The following is an 18,946-nucleotide window of genomic DNA, read 5'->3' on the forward strand; positions in this document are numbered from 1 at the left end:
AGAATTAAGGATTAAAGGGTTACTTGAGTTTGCCATTGATTATTGTGATGTTTGGATTGTAATGTGTCTATCCCTTTTGTGCAATGTGATGTTAGGGTTTGATATTTGTAGAGGGAAGGAAGAAGAGCAAAGAATCAAGGAGCTATTGAAGCAAGGTAGCAAGATTTAATTAATTACTAATATTGACATTGTATTATTTATTATTGGATGGATGATTGCTATTATGTGGGTGAACTATAATAATTGTGATATGGCTCCTCCTTGCATTTTATTACCTTGGCTTTTGCATGCTTGAGATTGCCTAATTATAAGAGAATTAGTTCTCCAATGGTAACTAATGTTGATATGCATAATAATGATGCATGCTTGATGTTATAATTGATTATTCTTGCTATTGGGATTTCAATGAAATCTCATTCCTGTCAAATGTAATCTAACATCCTAGGGGCTGAGTCATCCGAGAAGAAGCTGCAAATTTAAAGGTGAATGTGGTGTTAAACCACAAAACCATTTGACTTTTGGTTATGTATAATTATATGTGCTTCGATGCTGTAACCCTATTTAGACCGTTGACTTGGAGTTGCGTTTTGATTGTGTTACCAAATGAATTAAATCATGAAATTTGACATACTTATAGTTCACGTCCTGAGCTTCAAATCAATAGGTAGCATTTTAAATTTGGACATCAGTACGATTTATGGTGATTTTTCAAAGTTAATGTTTGAAATTTGAAAAAAAGTTTTTACCAACGTAACAATGGTAACTTCCCTAAAAATCTGGCAGTGAGTCAAAAGGATTTGATTCACAAGAGTATTTTTTCTTGAAATAGAATTCAAAGAGATTTCTATAGAACTTGGAAGCACTTAGTTTTGGTTTTTCTAGAATTAGGTACGAATTTTCAAAATTAGACAAAAAATCTGAAATTACCAAATGAACAATGTTTTCCAAAAATCAGCATTCAGATTGCATTTTTATGAGTTTAAGACCATCCAAAGTGGTTCAAAATGGTTTTTAATGGACTCTAAAGTATTATAAAAGTAAGTTGTAAGATGGTGAGTTTATGAGAGTAGCCAGTCAAATGGAAAGAACTTAGCTACAAGCCTAGTCGGTAGAAATAAGAAGGATATAAGGGTAGATTTGACTTCGTAGATTGCATATGGTATAGAATCTTTATTGATATTTATATAGTTTATATAAATGAAAAGTATGTTATCCCTTATGATATTATTGGCTGCATGAGACTGGCAAAAATATTTGACCTTATATGGGTATTATGAGTTTAACTGTTAAATAAATGTCTATTGACTATTATTAACTCTACATATCCCACTCAACACCTCGCTAGCTGAAATAAGACCCTGTTTTGTTTACATCTTGGGGTCAAATTTAAAATTAAAACTAAAGCCTATACTATAGGTACAACCTCAGATCGTCTCACTTATTGGAGCATTAATTATTGATCATAGGTTAACTAAATGTCATGAAAATGTAAATTGACTAGAAAAAAGTTGGAGGTTTTCATTTAAACTATTAGTTGAGATGAAATGCAATGTAAATATAATTTTGGATCCTTGGGAAATTAGAATGGTATGGATCGAAAATAAGCTAAAAATAATTAATAAAACCTCTTGAAAATTGATCTTTGGCCATCATAGTTCAAAATGATTTTGGGAAAGAAAATTACTAAGTTTTAAAAACCTTAAAGTACCCTTTAAGTTAAAAATCTTAATTAATGGCTACCCATCTCATAAAATCCTATTAAACTTACTTAGTATGTGTACTAGGATTAATTAATGTACTTGGTTCAATATAAATCCAGATTAACTCAACAATAAGAAACAGAGTATCAAGAGTGTTGCACATCAATTGATCACATTCACAAGATAACCATCCAAAATTGATTACAACCCTAATCAAAATAGTTTAGCCATAATTTACAAATCACAAGACCTAGGAATTCATAAAGAGATAACTAGAACTATGGTTGAAGCTAACTCCTCTTTAAAGCCCTTGGAACTCAAGCCAATCAACACATCTTCAAGAGAACAGAAGCTTAGCCACACATTGGATCAGAAAACACCACATGCAGTAGTAATTTCAAGCTACCCATGGTGGAAAATGAGCAAAAAAAATGGAAGAAAATGACGATTTGGTGAAGGAGAGTGAAGAAGATGAGATAAAACGAATGGAAAAGGTTGTGAATGAGTAAATTTGGTTAGGTTTTAGAAAATGCATCAGTCTTGAGGTGTTCTAGCCAGGTCTAGATTGGATTTTGTGTGGGTATCATTTAGAATTAGATCTTGTAAGTAAAATGCATTGTTTCATAAACGTGCCAGGCTTCGCGACGGATGTGTCCATCTACCATGGCGGATTTCACGGAACTGCTCTTCCTTCATTTTGTGTTGTGTTGTTCTTTGGTCTTTAATCTTAGCTCCACTTTTCTTGTGTCCTGCAATCAAAATTAGTCTAAATGAAGTACCAAGTGTCCTAGAAATTAATTAATAACAATTAATTACTAATTATGATAATTTTAATCCCAAAAGACATTAACTCTATGTAAAAGACATCTAAACCATATTAGACACAAATATGTACAATTAAGCCCATAATAACTCACAAAATGATATGAAATAATATATAATAAATGGGTTAGATCACTAGCTCATGTTAGTGTGTATGATAGGTAGGGATTAAGTTACTGAAACGTTGTCTCACGCTTATTATTTAACATTTTTCAGGTGAAACCTTTAAAGGAGGGATGTTAGGGAAGGTTTAGGAGGGGTAAAGTTACAGTAGCGATTTATAGCTCCTCCTTGATCTATGAGCTATGTTGTTTCTTATATATTACCACCTTAGGACAAACTGTGTTTAGTTGATTCATGCATTATCATGTTTTTGTGTCTTTTAATTTGTTCTGTTGTGGTATGCGTGCTGATAGTTGGTCAGAGGCCTAAAATTGCATGTGATCTATTTATTATAAATTTATTATAAAATATGAATTAATACTTAAGTCTCACTATTTATATTTGTGAGCTATATAATATGTTGTTTTATAATCATATTAGATGAGATTGATCCTTTTTTACATGGTTTGCATTTGAATGAGTTGAGAAAAGTTCTGTTATCCATAATAGGGTATATCATTGGATGTTGTTCTTTTCTATCACAGATAACATTAGTATATAATTAGTTGGTTTATAAGACTGTGATATAATTTGAGTTTGTTGTTAGCATGGTTTGATTGTAAAAACTTATTTCTTGAAATTACTATGAAAAAATTAAGTTTATCTGTTTATTTAGGAAGGTTGTTTCACTAATGTTTTATTATTTTTGCTTTACTCGCAAATTTTCTATGAAATGATGATTCCATACGTATTAAATTATACTGTTCGTGTCTTGAATCAACTACAAGCTCATAAAAACATATTACTGATTATTGTTTGAGAATGAGGGAGAACACAAAACAATGATTTCTTTTGTCAGTTTAGATTTCATGCATGGTTGGTTGATTTCATGTAAATTATAACGGAGCATTTTATATTGGTAGAATTTCCATATCCATAAAACTATAAATATTTAGTAATCAAGAAAGGGATAATCCAAGAATAAAAGAATAAAAATTAAAAAGGAAATGCATAATTGAAGGAACAATGTATGAGGGCAAGGTCTTTTTCAATAATGTTTTTCTTCTATTACTCTTCATAGGCTTATTTGAAGAATTGACCAAAGAATATGGAGTCCTTTAAAGAGGAGCAGATAAAAACCAAAGACAACAATTAATGAAGTCATTGTATGAGATCTTTCAATTAATAATATATTCAAAGATTTGGTTTTGAATAGAATTCAACGGCGTCTTACGAGCCATGTAGTTGACCCCACCCGATAGAAGAAGGCTTTGTTGTTGTTATACTTTTCATAGGCTTATATACACATACATACATATATATATATATATATAGGTGTGTGTGTAGCCTACCAGATCTGACCATAAATTAAATAACAGTCCCAGAAGCGAAATTGTTCAACACACAATGAAATTAAAGGACAAAGCTGCTTCTCATTAACGTGCATTTTAGGTTATTTCATAGCTCCCACACTTGACCGCGAATAAAATGATGAAGCCAAAAAAGTATCAGAAAGTACATGTGAAAGCAAATATAATCCGTTGACTTAAGCGTGCTAATTAATTCTTTATTTGAATTTCTTTTAATCTCATCGCAAAAGATGTCCTTTTGTGACACCGCGTTAGTTAGTATGACTTGACTTGATATGGAACCAGAGAAGGATAAAACGATGTGTGTATGCTAATAGATGGATGCGCAAGGTTTGAAATCTTGATAAGCCTGATACACCACACATGGGAAAACCACCTTCTTTGTTTTTCCTGCTCTTGCTTCATTATTTCACAGCCACCTTAGCTTCGATTGATACAAACATCACTTCCGACAAATATGCACTTCTCGCCCTTAAATCCCTTATCACCTCAGATCCATACAATTTTTTAGTCAATTGGTCCGTTTCCCTTCCTCCATGCAATTGGGTTGGTATCACATGTAATCCTCATGGAAGGGTCCACTCCCTAAATCTTGGTGGGATGGATCTTAAGGGCACTATTCCTCCACATTTAGGGAATCTCTCATTCCTTGTTGAACTTGATCTTGGTGACAACTATTTTCATGGTCAAATACCTGAAGAGTTAGTTGAATTGCGTAGATTGAAACAATTGAATTTGAGCTACAATGATTTTCATGGGCAAGTTCCATTACAAATTGGAGCTTTATCTTTACTTGAGCAGTTACATCTTCAAAATAACAGTCTTGATGGATTCATTCCACTATCTCTATTTAATTTGTCAAGGTTGGTAGCTTTAGATTTGATTTATAATTTTATTGAAGGGACCATTCCACTTGAGGTAGGCAGACTTGAGCAGTTGCAGCTTTTACGACTTGGGCGTAACAAACTTTCAGGAGCTATACCCCAAACAATTTCCAACTTATCTTCACTTGAGTTATTAAGTTTATCTTATAACAGTTTGTCAGGTATGTTTTTTTTACTATTTCTTCAATATTTCTATTTTTCCTTTTTCTATAAACTAGTGTATTTGGTTAGCAGGATCTTATCCCTCACAATTTGTGTTAGTCTTTGTTGTTTTTATTTATTTTTTGTATTTTTATATATTTTTCTTGATTTTGCCCACATTTTCTATTCTTTTTAAAATTAAAAAAAAACCGTTGGTGATCCAAATTTTGAACGGTTAATATAGTCATTCCATGAGGGGAAAAGAATACTGTTATAATATTAGTCCAAGCAATTCAACTAAAAAAAAATATTAGTCCAAACGAATACTGTTATAATATTGTTCTGTCATTAAAAGTTTTTTGAAGTTTTTTTTTTCAAATCTTGCAAGCTTTACAAGGAACATATATCTATGGGACACTTAGTTTTGATTTTGATAATCTAAATTATATTTTAATTTTATTATTCATTGGTAATTATTATTTTAAAAAGGTTTGTAGACAAATAACACAGAGAATTTTTTTGGGGAGTCTCGAAACAAATTTTTTTTAATCGTTTTTAATGATTAAAAAAAATGGCCAATAGAATTGCAATGTGTGGTTAATTTCTTCTTTTTTTTAAATGTTTATTATTCTGTCATTAAAAGTTTTTTGAAGTCTTTTTTCAAATATTGCAAGCCTTACAAGGAACACATATATATACGGGACACTTAGTTTTGATTTTGATAATCTAAATTATATTTTAATTTTATTATTCATTGGTCATTATTATTTTAAAAAAGTTTGTAGACAAATAACAAAAAGAATTTTGTTTTTGGGAGTCTTGAAACAAATGTGTTTTTGTTATCGGTTTTAATGATTAAAAAAATGGCCCATAGAATTGCAATGTGTGGTTAATTTCTTTATTATTATTTTTTTTAATCCTCCTTGAATCCATCCAAATTTCTCAATGAAATACATAGCCAGATTTAGTCTATGGTAAGATTATTATTCTTTTTGTTCGTTTAGAACATATTCGTATTATTCTCGATAAAAAATGTGCAAGTCTTGTTTGTGATACATCACTAGCTGCTACATAAATAAAAATATTTTACGGTTATCTTATTTCATCTATAAATAATTACTTTGAGAGCCATCATATATAAATATAGATGTAACCTAATTGATTTGATAGTTATTTACCTGTCAGATGAAAAAGACTTATTTGACTTTAGCAATTGCATAGCTCTTATAATAAGTACATGCCCTTCCGGTTCTGAATATAAGACTTTCATACTAATATGTATAAGAGTCTTATATTTAAGATCAGAAGAGTATTATTTTGTTCAGATCATAGAATATCGTTGGCCGGGGGGGAAACCAGAGAGAAAAAATCATATAATATCATGTACCGCCATTGAGGATATATTTGGACCATGAGGTGGAAGGAAAAGCCATGTCCAAAAATCAAAGGCCAAGCTTAATATGGCGATTCCGAGTCGCCACTTCCCAGATCCATTTTGTTCTTATCCTAAATGGCAAATCAAATTAATTTATTTGAAAGTGAAATTTAAATTAAATATTTTGAACCTAAAATTTGATGGTTCTTATTGGTTATATCTACTTAATATTTGACTATTTTATAAATAGTTAAATAAATATTTTCTTCAACCTCCGCTTCGACTACTATGATATTTTTATTTAACTGTTAAATTATTGGCTTTCTTTTGTAGTTGTTTTGGGGAAAAAAAATGGTTACTAACATCACTTCTCCCCTTAATATTTCAAGGAGGCATCCCCAATGAGATCGGTGATCTTTCACGACTAAAATCATTGCATCTTGGAGTGAATCAACTTACTGGTTCAATACCATCTTCATTATTTAATATTTCAACGCTGCAACATATTGCATTTGGAAGGAATCATTTATCTGGTACTCTCCCAACAAATATATGTTTGGGACTTCCAAAACTTGAATTATTTTATGCACACGGAAATGATTTATCTGGCAAAATACCCTCAGTTTGGCATCAATGCACTGCAGTAGTCGAGTTACAATTAGGTGGCAACAAGTTTAACAAAGGAAAGATACCAAGTGGGATTGGAAATTTGACCAAACTCCACTCATTATCTCTTAGCGACAGCAACTTGCAAGGTAAGAGTTGTAATTATTTCATGATTGTCTTAATTTCTGCATTTCAATATTTCACAAGACATTAGTTATAATTATTTTGCTAGATATAAAAGACATCAGACTTTATGCTTTCTTTTAATACCAAAATGAACATGGCAAAAAAGAAAAAAAGAACATCAATAAATTTGAAATGAGATTTTTGTGTGGAAAAATAACAAAAAAAGAAGCTAAAAATTTGTAAATACCAAATAAGAAATTTCAACAAAAATTTATTGTCATTTGTAAATTTAGTATTGTCAACATTAAATAAAGTGTTGTTACCATTCTCTCTTTTTATTCTCTATCATTTAGGTCATATTATATGTTGATAAAATGGGATATGTATATAATTTTCACACAGATGCATGCATGTAAAGGTATGGAGTCATAAGTTGCTTAAAATTTTTTTAAAAACTGAAATAAAATATTGAATCATTAAAAAAAGGCAGCCTGATGGAAAATAATCCAATAAGAATGATGGAAAGGACTAGTTGGGATTACAAGTTTTTTCCAGCCTTTTATTTTTTATTTTTCCTTGCATTTTCTTTTCAATGGCGACCCCCCCCCGCTCCCAAAAAAAAAAAACGTTTTCTCTTGTTTTTTAATTAATATGCACAGCCGGCAATTGAATTTTTCAACGAATCCCCCATTGATCCCAAGAAAAGAACCATCTGCCTTACATGAAAAGTAATTTATATGCATCATTTAATGTCGTTGCTTTTCTAAAAAAATAATTATATTTTAGTTCTATATTATCATATATATGTACATATTTTATATAATAATTTATCAGGAAATAAAATATTATAAGAAATTATAAAAGTATTATTTACTATTAATATAAATTGATAAAAACAATATTACAAATAAAAATAAAATGGTGAAGGGGGGGAAAAAAAAGAAATCTTCTCTATAATACACACATGTATGGTGTAAAGTATGAACACTGACTGTACAAAGGCAGAAAATTGGAGCATAGTAATCTTCATGATAATCATTCAAAAATAAAGTAATCTTCATGATACATATACATATATAGATATATATATATATGTATATCTGTACGTGTGTGTATACATATATATATATATGCTGCATCTTCAATTATCAATACATTAATTAAATATGTTTATTTTGAAATTGAGACAGATGAACTTCTATATCGTCTCTTTTCTGCATTCCTACTTCAAGAAGTGTGCATTTATGGGAAAACAATTTGAATATCAATCTATCCATTGCTTAATTTTAGTCTTTAAAAAATTTTCGTTTTTATTATTTATGCTCATTGTACATTGCTTGCAAAATTTTTAACTGAAATGATCATAAAAGAGTAAAAATTAGTATATTATACTTGATAAGTTTAATGCAAACCATTTTTCTTAACCAATAATTTTGAGTTTTCTTGTCAGGAAAAATCGTGGCTCAAAGGGCTTTTTGCGAAAATCCATTTGATTTTTATGTGAGGGTGCCGCGCACAAAAGAAAGCTTATTCTATGTTATCCCTAGAATATGTAACTGGAAGTATGTTGAATAAAAACTAAAATTTTAGTCTTTCTTTTCGTATGATGAACTTATTGTTGAAGTTATAGAGCAATGTAATTTATCACTTTAATTCAAAATATAACAATCTGGTCCCCCCGCCCCCAAAAAAAAACAAAGAAAGAAAGAAAACAAAGGAAAAATCATACTCTATTATTTTTATGCCCCTAACAAAATTATATTTCACGTACGATTTAGTTGTTTTTGTGTGAAGTTAGGAAATTGTTTAGACTTACTACCAACAAATAAATATTTGCGTGTTTTTTATAGGTGGAATTCCTTCATTTCTTTGGAACATGTCCTCCCTGAGAGAGGTTATCCTTGCATTCAATCATTTAAATGGTAATTTGTCAGAAGAAATGTGTCATCAACTTCCTTTACTAGAAGCATTCGTTGTTAATGATAATCAATTAGAGGGAAGCATTCCACAATCAATAAATAACTGCACATCTTTGCAAGAATTATATTTGGATGGCAACTCATTGACAGGTATGTGCTCACGTGTACTTTTTTTGTTCTCCTTAATTATTTTTCTCTAAAATGATCCTTTGTTTTTCATCATTTTATTTATATTGTTCATCCAAGATGACAAAGAAAGCTAAGGTAGATCATGTAACCATGGAACTGTGTGATATCATTTGTCATTCATACTCAAGTATAACTTTCTACTGTACAAAAATCATTAATTTCAAATTAGATATGATGGAAGTAACTTAGGTCAAGTTTTAGCTAAATAGGTCTAGATCTGCAATAGATCTACAAAGCATGAATTCAAGCTTGAACATATATAGAGACTTTTATTAGGCCTGAGCCTTTAAATAAGGCCTAACAAGACCTAAAACCTTTTTAAAGACCTACTTAAAATGTAGGTTTTTAAATAGGCTTAAAAGTCTTTACCTCCAAGTTTATATATAACTTTTCAAACCTGTTTAAAAGCCTATATTATGTTTTAAAAGTCTATAATTCATTCTCACTTGCAATATAAGAGTTTAGTAAGAAAAAGAAGAAAAGAATGCATAATAGCAAACATTAAAGCAATACAAACCAATAATATTTGAGTTAACATACTTTTCACTTCATCAATTATAATATATAAAAATAAATATTTTAAAAATAAACACATACTTCTTAGTTTAGTTCAATATAAAAGGTCAAGAAAACCTTACAATTCACATCAAGCATATAAAATAAATTAATTCTGGTTACCTCTATTCCAAGCTTAACCTCACAGTTTAAGGAATAAAAGTACAAATTACAAACTCCGAAATATAAGATAATTTACAACTAGGGTAAAATACATCAACCTCCCCTCTATTTAACTTAAATTACAAAGACCTCCTTTTTATTTTGGAAACATATATGAACCTTCCTTAAAATCAAAATATATGTTGCACAGGCCTCCTTTCTAGTTTAGAGATTCAACTCTCATCCATCCATCTGTTAGTTGACCATCAAATCATAAGATTGACCCATTATTTTGACCAAATTGCCCCTTCTTAATACAAACATTGCTAATAATTATCATTTAATGACATATCATACATCTTTATTTGAAATTAAAAACTAATTTTAATAAATATTTTAATATTTTTTGTTATACTATTGAATTAATTACCATATTATAAATTTTATAAATACAAATTTTTATTTTACAATAAATCTTGTTTATTTATTTAAACTTACTTCTGATGTAATTTTTTAAATATATATTAGTAAAAAATGTTTTGTAATTGTATATATGTATTTTTAATAAAATTATAAAGTTATGTCTTAATTTATTAAATTTAGTAAAAATATTAAATAGACTATTAATAAATATTAATATTAAAAGATAAACTATAGATTTAATATAATAAGGGGTAAAGTAGGAAACAAGGTTTATTCTAATATTTTTTAATTAAAAACATACGTAAAGAATCTTTTTAGAATATTTCTTAAAGGTGTTAATGATTTGGACTAAAATGTATGTTATCAAAATAGAAGGGAGGTCCGTGTAATTAAGACAAAATAGAAGGGTAGTCAGAGTATTTTACTCTTACAAATAATATAGATACAATTTGATATACATGCAAATAAATAACTTAATTATATAGAATTTATTGTTGTTGTTGTTGTTATGTATATACATATTTACTATCCCAAAAACTCTGACTTCAATTAACATTTTTCCTCTGCCCAAACAACTCATTCAAATTATAAATAAATATTAATTTAATTTAATTGTATAAAATTTTAAATTTCCAATTTGAGTTTTTAGCTTTTCAAAATTTTTCTAATCATATATCCTTATCCTACTTCATATTTTAAACTAATTAAAATCTTAATAATATGTTAAACAATCCAAATAAATTATTTAACATAATTTTTAATCAGTATAAGTATGATATATATCATAAATAACAGATTTTCAAATAAAATTTAATTTTAAATACTAAAAGTAATAAATAGACAAATCTAAACTGATTAAAATTAACTACCTATTTACCTACAAATTTCTATGGTCATCTATTGTCAAAACATAATACTTACTCCATACCTAACACCAAAATTTTCTTTAATCACTATAATAATACTGTCATTAGAAAGTTTAAAATAGATAGAAAATATTCATAAAAAAAAGTTTGATTAAGACAAATAATTTTATGTACCTAAATTATCTCCAAAGTTTATCTTCTCCTTCACAAATGCAAATTGAGAAGCCATTACCTACTTCTCGCTTGCTCTCTCTCTTTCTATCCTCCTCTCTTATCAGACAAAGTGAGGAAGTGAATTACGGGGATATATTTAATTACCCTCAGAAGCTCTCCCTAATAAATTGTCTCCAACTTTTTCACTGAATTCTTCCCTTTTTTCTTTTTACATTGTTTAATAAAATATTATTATTTTATATTATTCAATTATTTTTTAATGAAATAATAATAAATTTTTTAAAATACTAAAATAAAATTTAGGATGTTATAGCTCTCTCCACCTAAATAAAATCTGCAACACGTATCAGAATTATAATGACACAACAACATCAAGGATGATAACCACATTAAAATAATAAAAACACAGTAAATATACTAACACCACATAAGATAGCACACAATCAACACATCGTCACATAAGAAAACAGATGTGGATAATCACGCCACATCCATTCATCAGTTTCCTAAGTGGCATCACTATGAGACATGCCTTTTCAAAAAACCTTAAGTAACTAGATTGTTTTATTCTGGAGTTGCTTGTCCTTGATATCTAGAATGCATTTGGGCTTGGCCATAAATGTGAGATTCTCTTGTAATTCGATCTCCTCATGCTTAATCATATGAGATGGATCTGAATGATACTTCTTGAATTATAACCCATGAAAGACATTATGCACATTAGAGAGATATAGTGGTAAAGCAATTCGATAAGTGACTGGTCCAATTCGCTCCAAAATCTCATAAGGTCCAAGATATTGAGGAGTCAACTTTTTGGCCTTGATGGATCTACCAATGCCAGTCACTAGTGAAACCTTTAAAAACACATGTCATCCAATTCAAATTCCAAGGGCCTCTGTCGTTGATATGTGTAACTCTTCTAGCGATTCTATTATACTAATTCCTCTCTCATCCTCAATAATTCCTCATCCTCTATTTGGGATATCTTCAACTCTTTAAAGAAGTCAAACTTTCCAAGAACTACATTCAAGGTAACAGTCGTCTTTGTCATCTTAGCCACAACTAGTATTTTAGTCAACTCCTCCAAAAAGTGATGCTCTATTATACTCATGTAGAAAAACATGTACTATCTTTCTACTTAATGCATCAACCACCATATTAGTCTTTCTTGGATGGTACTTCAACTTAAAATCATAATCCGCTAAGAATTCCATTTATCTTCACTGACGATTATTTGACTCTTTTTGATCCACCAAGTACTTTAAGCTTTGTGGTCACTAAAAATCTCAAACTATACATAGTATAAATAGTGCCACCAAGTCATTAAGGCAAACACAATTGCTGCTAATTCCAAGTCGTGGGTAGGGTAATCCTCCTTGTGAGGTCTCAATTGTTTGGATGCATAAGTTACTACTTTGTTATCTTACATCAATACATAGCCCAAACCTATCAAAGAAGCATTCGTCTATACTACATATGGTTGTTACGGTTCAGGTATAGTGAGGATAGGTGCCATGGTTAACTTTGTTTTCAATTCTTGAAATGCGGCCGCACATTTTTTTGTCCACACAAAAGGCCTATCCTTCTTTGTCATGTTAGTCGGTGGCATGGCCATCTAAGAAAAACCTTGAATGAACTGAAGGTAATGTGTGGCTAATCCTGTAAAACTTGTTACTTTAGTCACAGACGTAGGAGTTTCCCATTTCAACACTGCTCCTACTTTACTTGGATCCACTGCCACACCTTTGGCAAATACCACATGACGTTAAAACTTTATCACCTTCAACCAAAACTCACACTTGCTAAGTTTGACATATAACTTGTTCTCTCTTAATATTTGTAATATAATACGAAGGGGTTTACGACGCTCCTCGTTCTTTAAGTATATAAGGATATTATCAATGAGGACTACAGTAAACTAAATTAAATAAGACTTGAAGATCCTACTAACATAGTCCATAAACACTGTTGGAGTGTTTGTTAATCCACAAAGCACTATTAGAAACTCATAGTGACCATAACAAGTTTAAAAAGCAGTCTTGGGAATGTCCTTTGCCCTAACCCTTAATTGATGATAGCTAAATCTTAAATCAATTTTAAAGAGCATGAAAGAACCCACGAGCTAGTCAAACAAGTCATTAATTCTCAGAAGGAGATACTTGTTCTTAATTGTGACCTTATTCAACTGATGATAATCTATGCATAACCTTAAACTATTATCTTTCTTTTTCACAAACCACACCAATGAACCCCCATAGAGAAACACTTAGTCTAATAAAAAAAATTTCCAGCAAAATTGATGGTCTTGGTTGCAAAACTGACAAATACTTTAGTTAAGAACTAACAAGTTGACACATTATTTTTATATAAAATGCAATGACTATTTGAACTGCCAAGCACATCAACACAAAAAAAAGTTTTAAAAAATACAAAATAAAAGTACTAGCTGTTCATCCTCTTCCTCCTCATCCTCGTTGTCATCATCATTAGAGGCAACTGAGGAAGTATTATAGGCTCAAATAGGAGGGGGTGGAGGTGGCAGAGGAAATAACTAAGAAGTAGGACAGGCTATGAGAGCTATTTAATGTCACATCATGTTTATTGGGAAGGAGGAGGATTCTCCTTGTATAAAAGGAAAATAAGGGTAAGGAGTTTAAAATAGAGTGAAAACGATTCTTTTCAATTATCATTGCACATTGGAAACTGGCTATGGATAGTCATGCTTAATGGCAGCACTGAACTCACACTGATTCGAGATTTATACAGGAAGGCAAAATGTTCAATTAATTTTTTTACTCCACAATTATGCCTTATAACCATCTAGTAATGTTTTGTTAGGTAAAACTTCAATTTATTTTTTGACAAACACATTTGATAGTTTTGTAAGTAAACCCTCAACTATTGGATAAGTATCTTGGTGTAAACCGTCAACTATTGGATGAACATCTTGATGGTTTTCATTATAACTATCAAATATAATTATGTACAATCTTCCTTTCATCATATGACAATGCTTCTCTTTAACCATCAAGTATTTAGCATTATAGCTACAAAAAACCAAGTATTTAGTATATATGGCAAAATCTGTAATAGTGTTTCTTGTTACCTTTAACTCTATTTTTTCTCTGCCCTTTATTAAAGAATACATGCTTTCCTGTTTTTTTTAAAATTTCATTTGTTCCTTTGTCTATTTGACAAATTTATTAAGTTTCCTGGTATATAATAATTCAACAATTACAACATAGAACACTTTAATTTTAAATAAATCTTCTATTATCATGGTATCTTGAGATATCCCTAATTTTTTACTTTAAAAATTTTCAAAATAATAAAATAATTTATTTGCGTTTATTCTTATTTGAGCTATACAGAGTTAATGTTTCCTATCAATTTTCTATGTTCAGGTTTTGTACCCAAAGGCATAGGCAAACTTGATAAACTTGAAGTCTTAGACTTGACCCTTAATCATTTGAGAGGACCTCTTCCTTCCAATATATTCAACATTTCAACATTGACAATCTTGCGGCTTGGTGAAAATTCCTTCTCTGGCCTTCTCCCGCCATATTTAGGAGTTGGCCTTTTCAACCTAAAGATATTATTGTTGGGGCCAAATGAATTAACTGGAGAAATTCCAAGCAGCATATCTAATGCTTCTAAGCTCATTACATTAGATATGTCATGGAATAAAATTAGTGGAGCTATACCCAATGTGCTTGGAAACTTATCAAACTTGATAGAATTAGGTTTGCATTGGAATAATTTGAATGGGTTGATTCCTGGTACATTTAAGAAATTACATAGCCTTCAAGGCTTGAGCCTCAATAACAATAGATTGCAAGGGTCCATTATAAATGAACTTTGCCAACTCAAAAGTCTAAGTGAGTTGAATCTTGCCAACAACATGTTTTCAGGAGTAATTCCAAGATGCCTTAATAATACTTCCCTGAGAAAGATGAATTTTAGCTATAACAAATTGATTTCTCATATACCTTCTTCTCTTTGGAGTCTCGTGGATATCTTGGTTTTAGACCTATCCTCCAACGCATTGAATGGAACAATTCCACTTGAGATATCAAACTTGAGAGCGATTACACTATTGGACATGTCAAGAAATCAAATTTCAGGTAACATTCCTACAACCATGGGTGGCATGCAAACTTTGATAACCTTATCTCTAGCCCAAAACAAATTACAGGGGCCTATTCCTGAATCACTTGGTGGAATGATTAGTATGGAGTCTATGGATCTTTCCCACAATTATTTGTCTAGTGTTATTCCAAAGTCATTGGAATCATTAATCCGTCTTAAATACATTAATCTTTCCTACAATTTATTGCATGGAGAAATTCCAAAGGGTGGGCCCTTTCAAAATTTCACAGCCAAATCTTTTACAATGAATAGAGATCTTTGTGGGAAGTCTCAACTACAAGTCCATCCATGTAAGGAAGAAAACAAGCACATGTCAAATAAAGTGATGATGCTAATAATAAGCTCATTGCTTGTCATAATTATCATTTTGGTTGTTTCATGCTATGTCTTCCTCAAGCATAAGAGAGACCATGTCAATAAACCAAGCAACATGGATTTAACAAATGTGGACACAACAACCAAGATATCCTATTATGAGCTTCTACGAGCAACAAATAGATTTGATGAGAGTAATTTTCTTGGCTTTGGAAGTTTTGGATCAGTATACAAAGCAATTCTTTCAAATCAAGAAATAGTTGCTGTTAAAGTATTTAATTCAAACATGGAAGAGGCCCTAAGGAGTTTTGATAATGAGTGCACCGCCTTATGCAACTTACGTCATCGTAATCTCATTAAGGTTATTAGTAGTTGCTCAAATGATGATTTTGCATGTCTAATAATGGAATTCATGTCAAATGGAAGTCTTGATAAATGGTTGTACTCTCATAATTATTGTTTGGATATCCTACAAAGGTTGAATATAATGGTTGATGTGGCTACTGCATTGGAATATCTTCATCATGGTTCTTCGATTCCGGTTGTTCATTGTGACATAAAACCAAGCAATATCTTGTTAGATGAAGATATGGTGGCTCATCTTAGTGATTTTGGTATAACTAAACTATTAGATGAAGAAAAGTTGGAAACTTATACAAAAACATTGGCTACAGTTGGCTACATGGCACCAGGTAATAGTTTTATAACAATATTTTAGTTGAATTATTTCTATGTTTCTCATTACATTATGTAAATTTTATGTTATTAAATTACTAACCTATATTTTCCATTCTTACATGTTAAGATTTGTGTTAGTGATATAAAAATATTTAACTACAAACCTTATATTCTCTTTTGACATTTAGAATACGGATCAAAAGGAGTGGTTTCCTTCAAAGGAGATGTGTATAGCTATGGTATCTTGCTAATGGAAATGTTTACGAGGAAGAAGCCAACCGATGAAATGTTTGTTGAAGGTCTATGTTTAAAAGATTGGGTTAGCAAATCAACACCACATTCAATCATCAATATTCTAGATGCCAATTTACTGCACAGAGGGAGTCCAGATATTAGCAGTATATTACCACTTATATCATCAATTTTTGAGTTGGCATTAAGTTGTTGCATTGAACCACCTGAAGCAAGAATTATGATAACTGATGTTTTGGTGTCATTGGAAAAAACAAGGTCATGTTTATGCAAAATGTTATATATGCACCACTAGTTGAATAAACCTTGTATGCAAGTTTTTGTTCTTATTTCTTTATCCTATGGCTTATTTTGTATATGAAGCAAGCAACATCTTAAATAGTCATGATATGTATGTGACATTAATATATGAAATAATGTTGGATTTTTTGGTATCTTCAAGTTAGTTTCTTTTTATTGCTTACATTTTATGCTCTACAAATATATTGTAATTGGATAATTAAATTATGCTTGATTCATTTTGTCACACCCTACCTTATGACCATATACTAGCCATAATTAGGGGTGTGAGCACCTTAGATCATGATGTAAGCATAATATAGATAATTTTTCCATCTGAAGACTTCACTTTAGGATTAGGGAGAATTACAATCAAATCCCACAAAAGGAAAAAATTATAAAATAAGTCCTAGGGGTTGTCATTCTTTACTGCAAGACTTGTTATTACAGGTTGCTCAAGTTGTTATTAGAAATTTTTAGTAATTATTTCTTTTCTGTGAGACTTGATTGTAATTCTTTCATAAAATTTAGGCTCCCTGCATTACATGGCCCACATCTACAGTCTTCAAAAGTTTAATAATTGAAATAAAATTCATATGCTTCTATGTTTTAAAACAAAACATATTATATGTCAGACAACACTTATATCAAGTTTTTAGTACTACCTCTGGTCCTAATTATAAGAGCCAGTTGACTAATTTGAGGAGATTAAGGAAGTAAGTTGAGTTAGTTATTTGTCCTAAATAGGTGTTATCTTTCCTAAAATATCCTTGCTAATCAAGTGTATTGACTAGAACTATCATTGTTAGAAAGGCTAATTGGAGAGACAAAGTGGATTGAGGCCTTATATTTAAGATCAAAATAAAAGTCAAATAGGGTCTTATATTAAGGATCGGAGGTAGTATCTATTATGTTAAGTTTTTTCAATCATATATGATCATGCGTCCTATTTTTAAAATATTAGTATTTAATTATAAACCTATATGAAGGAAAAAAAGACACATGAGCATGCATCATTGGAGAACTTGATATAATAAACATAAAAAACTTGATTTAAGTTTTTTCTTATATTTTTTATTTAAAAAATTATAAGATTCTTAGTATAATATTCCAATTTAATTAGTTTTTCAATTTGTTAAGGAGATGATCAGTTACTCACTCAGCTTGACGAAATATTAGTGAACTTATTATATGATGAATTAATTGCATAAACATGGCCGTTATGCATTTTGGTTGCCTTCTTTTTAAACTAATTGCAATTAAAATTATGTTAATTCACCATATAATTACTAAACTTTAAGATTTAAATAAGATGATTTCTTTATATATAAATAATATTGATCAATTGCTGGCAAAAATAATATTGACCAATTAAAAATTTATATCATATGCAATGTTTTCAAAGTCAAACTAAACTACCCTTACTAAAATACTATCTCTGGTTTTAATTATAAGATCCCTTTCATAGTCTACAAACGAAATCTTATAATTAGGATTAGAAGTAGTATAATTATCACCCACGCTGTCTTTATATTTCATGTTATAAATAAAGTCTTATAATTAAGACTAAAAGAGTATAGTTATCACCCGCGCTGTCTTTATATTTCAAGTTACAAATAAAATCTTATAAGTAAGACCGGAAATAGTATAATTATCAGCTGTGCTGTCTTTCTATTTCTAGTTGGTTGATGTTTTGTTTTTGCCTTTACTTAGATGCCTCTTTATATCTTTGCTAAATATAGTTGTCTATGTCTTGTATATGTTTTGGTCTACTCCGCATCCGTTTTGAGCCTCAGGTTTGGAGGAATCTGCTCTGGATAGCTTGCAATGACAGAATTTGTAAAGAATAAAATTAGTGCAACTTCCGATTCTTGCTTAGTTTTGTGCTAATCCTCTATTAAGTCGCAATCTTTGACTAA

At 30.2% G+C, this 18,946-nt stretch overlaps 1 protein-coding gene across 2 annotated transcripts; it reads left to right on the top strand.

Annotated features, from left to right (window-relative positions):
• The first annotated feature begins 4,423 nt into the window (after positions 1-4,423).
• On the top strand, positions 4,424-17,189 carry LOC114733150 (LRR receptor-like serine/threonine-protein kinase FLS2). Of its 2 annotated transcripts, XM_028920554.1 has the most exons (6): positions 4,424-5,039; positions 6,784-6,927; positions 7,018-7,149; positions 8,977-9,195; positions 14,759-16,510; positions 16,685-17,189. In XM_028920554.1, the coding sequence occupies exons 1-6, from the start codon at positions 4,595-4,597 to the stop codon at positions 17,041-17,043; spliced, it is 3,051 nt and encodes a 1,016-aa protein (XP_028776387.1). In that variant the 5' UTR covers positions 4,424-4,594; the 3' UTR covers positions 17,044-17,189. The 2 variants fall into 2 exon arrangements, with proteins under 2 accessions (XP_028776387.1, XP_028776385.1); XM_028920552.1 differs by having other exon boundaries at positions 6,784-7,149.
• The last annotated feature ends 1,757 nt before the right edge of the window (positions 17,190-18,946 follow it).

The sequence above is a fragment of the Neltuma alba genome, unplaced genomic scaffold (genome assembly GCF_004799145.2).
Source record: "Neltuma alba isolate B1F8T4 unplaced genomic scaffold, ASM479914v2 tig00012971_pilon, whole genome shotgun sequence".
Lineage (NCBI taxonomy): Eukaryota > Viridiplantae > Streptophyta > Magnoliopsida > Fabales > Fabaceae > Neltuma > Neltuma alba.

Excerpts from the sequence above, each read along its gene's own strand:
- LOC114733150 (XM_028920552.1), top strand. The coding sequence starts at position 4,595 with ATGGATCTTAAGGGCACTATTCCTCCACATTTAGGGAATCTCTCATTC. Across the intron at positions 7,150-8,976 it reads TAGCGACAGCAACTTGCAAG|GTGGAATTCCTTCATTTCTT; the intron begins GTAAGAGTTGTA and ends TGTTTTTTATAG. Across the intron at positions 9,196-14,758 it reads GGATGGCAACTCATTGACAG|GTTTTGTACCCAAAGGCATA; the intron begins GTATGTGCTCAC and ends TTCTATGTTCAG.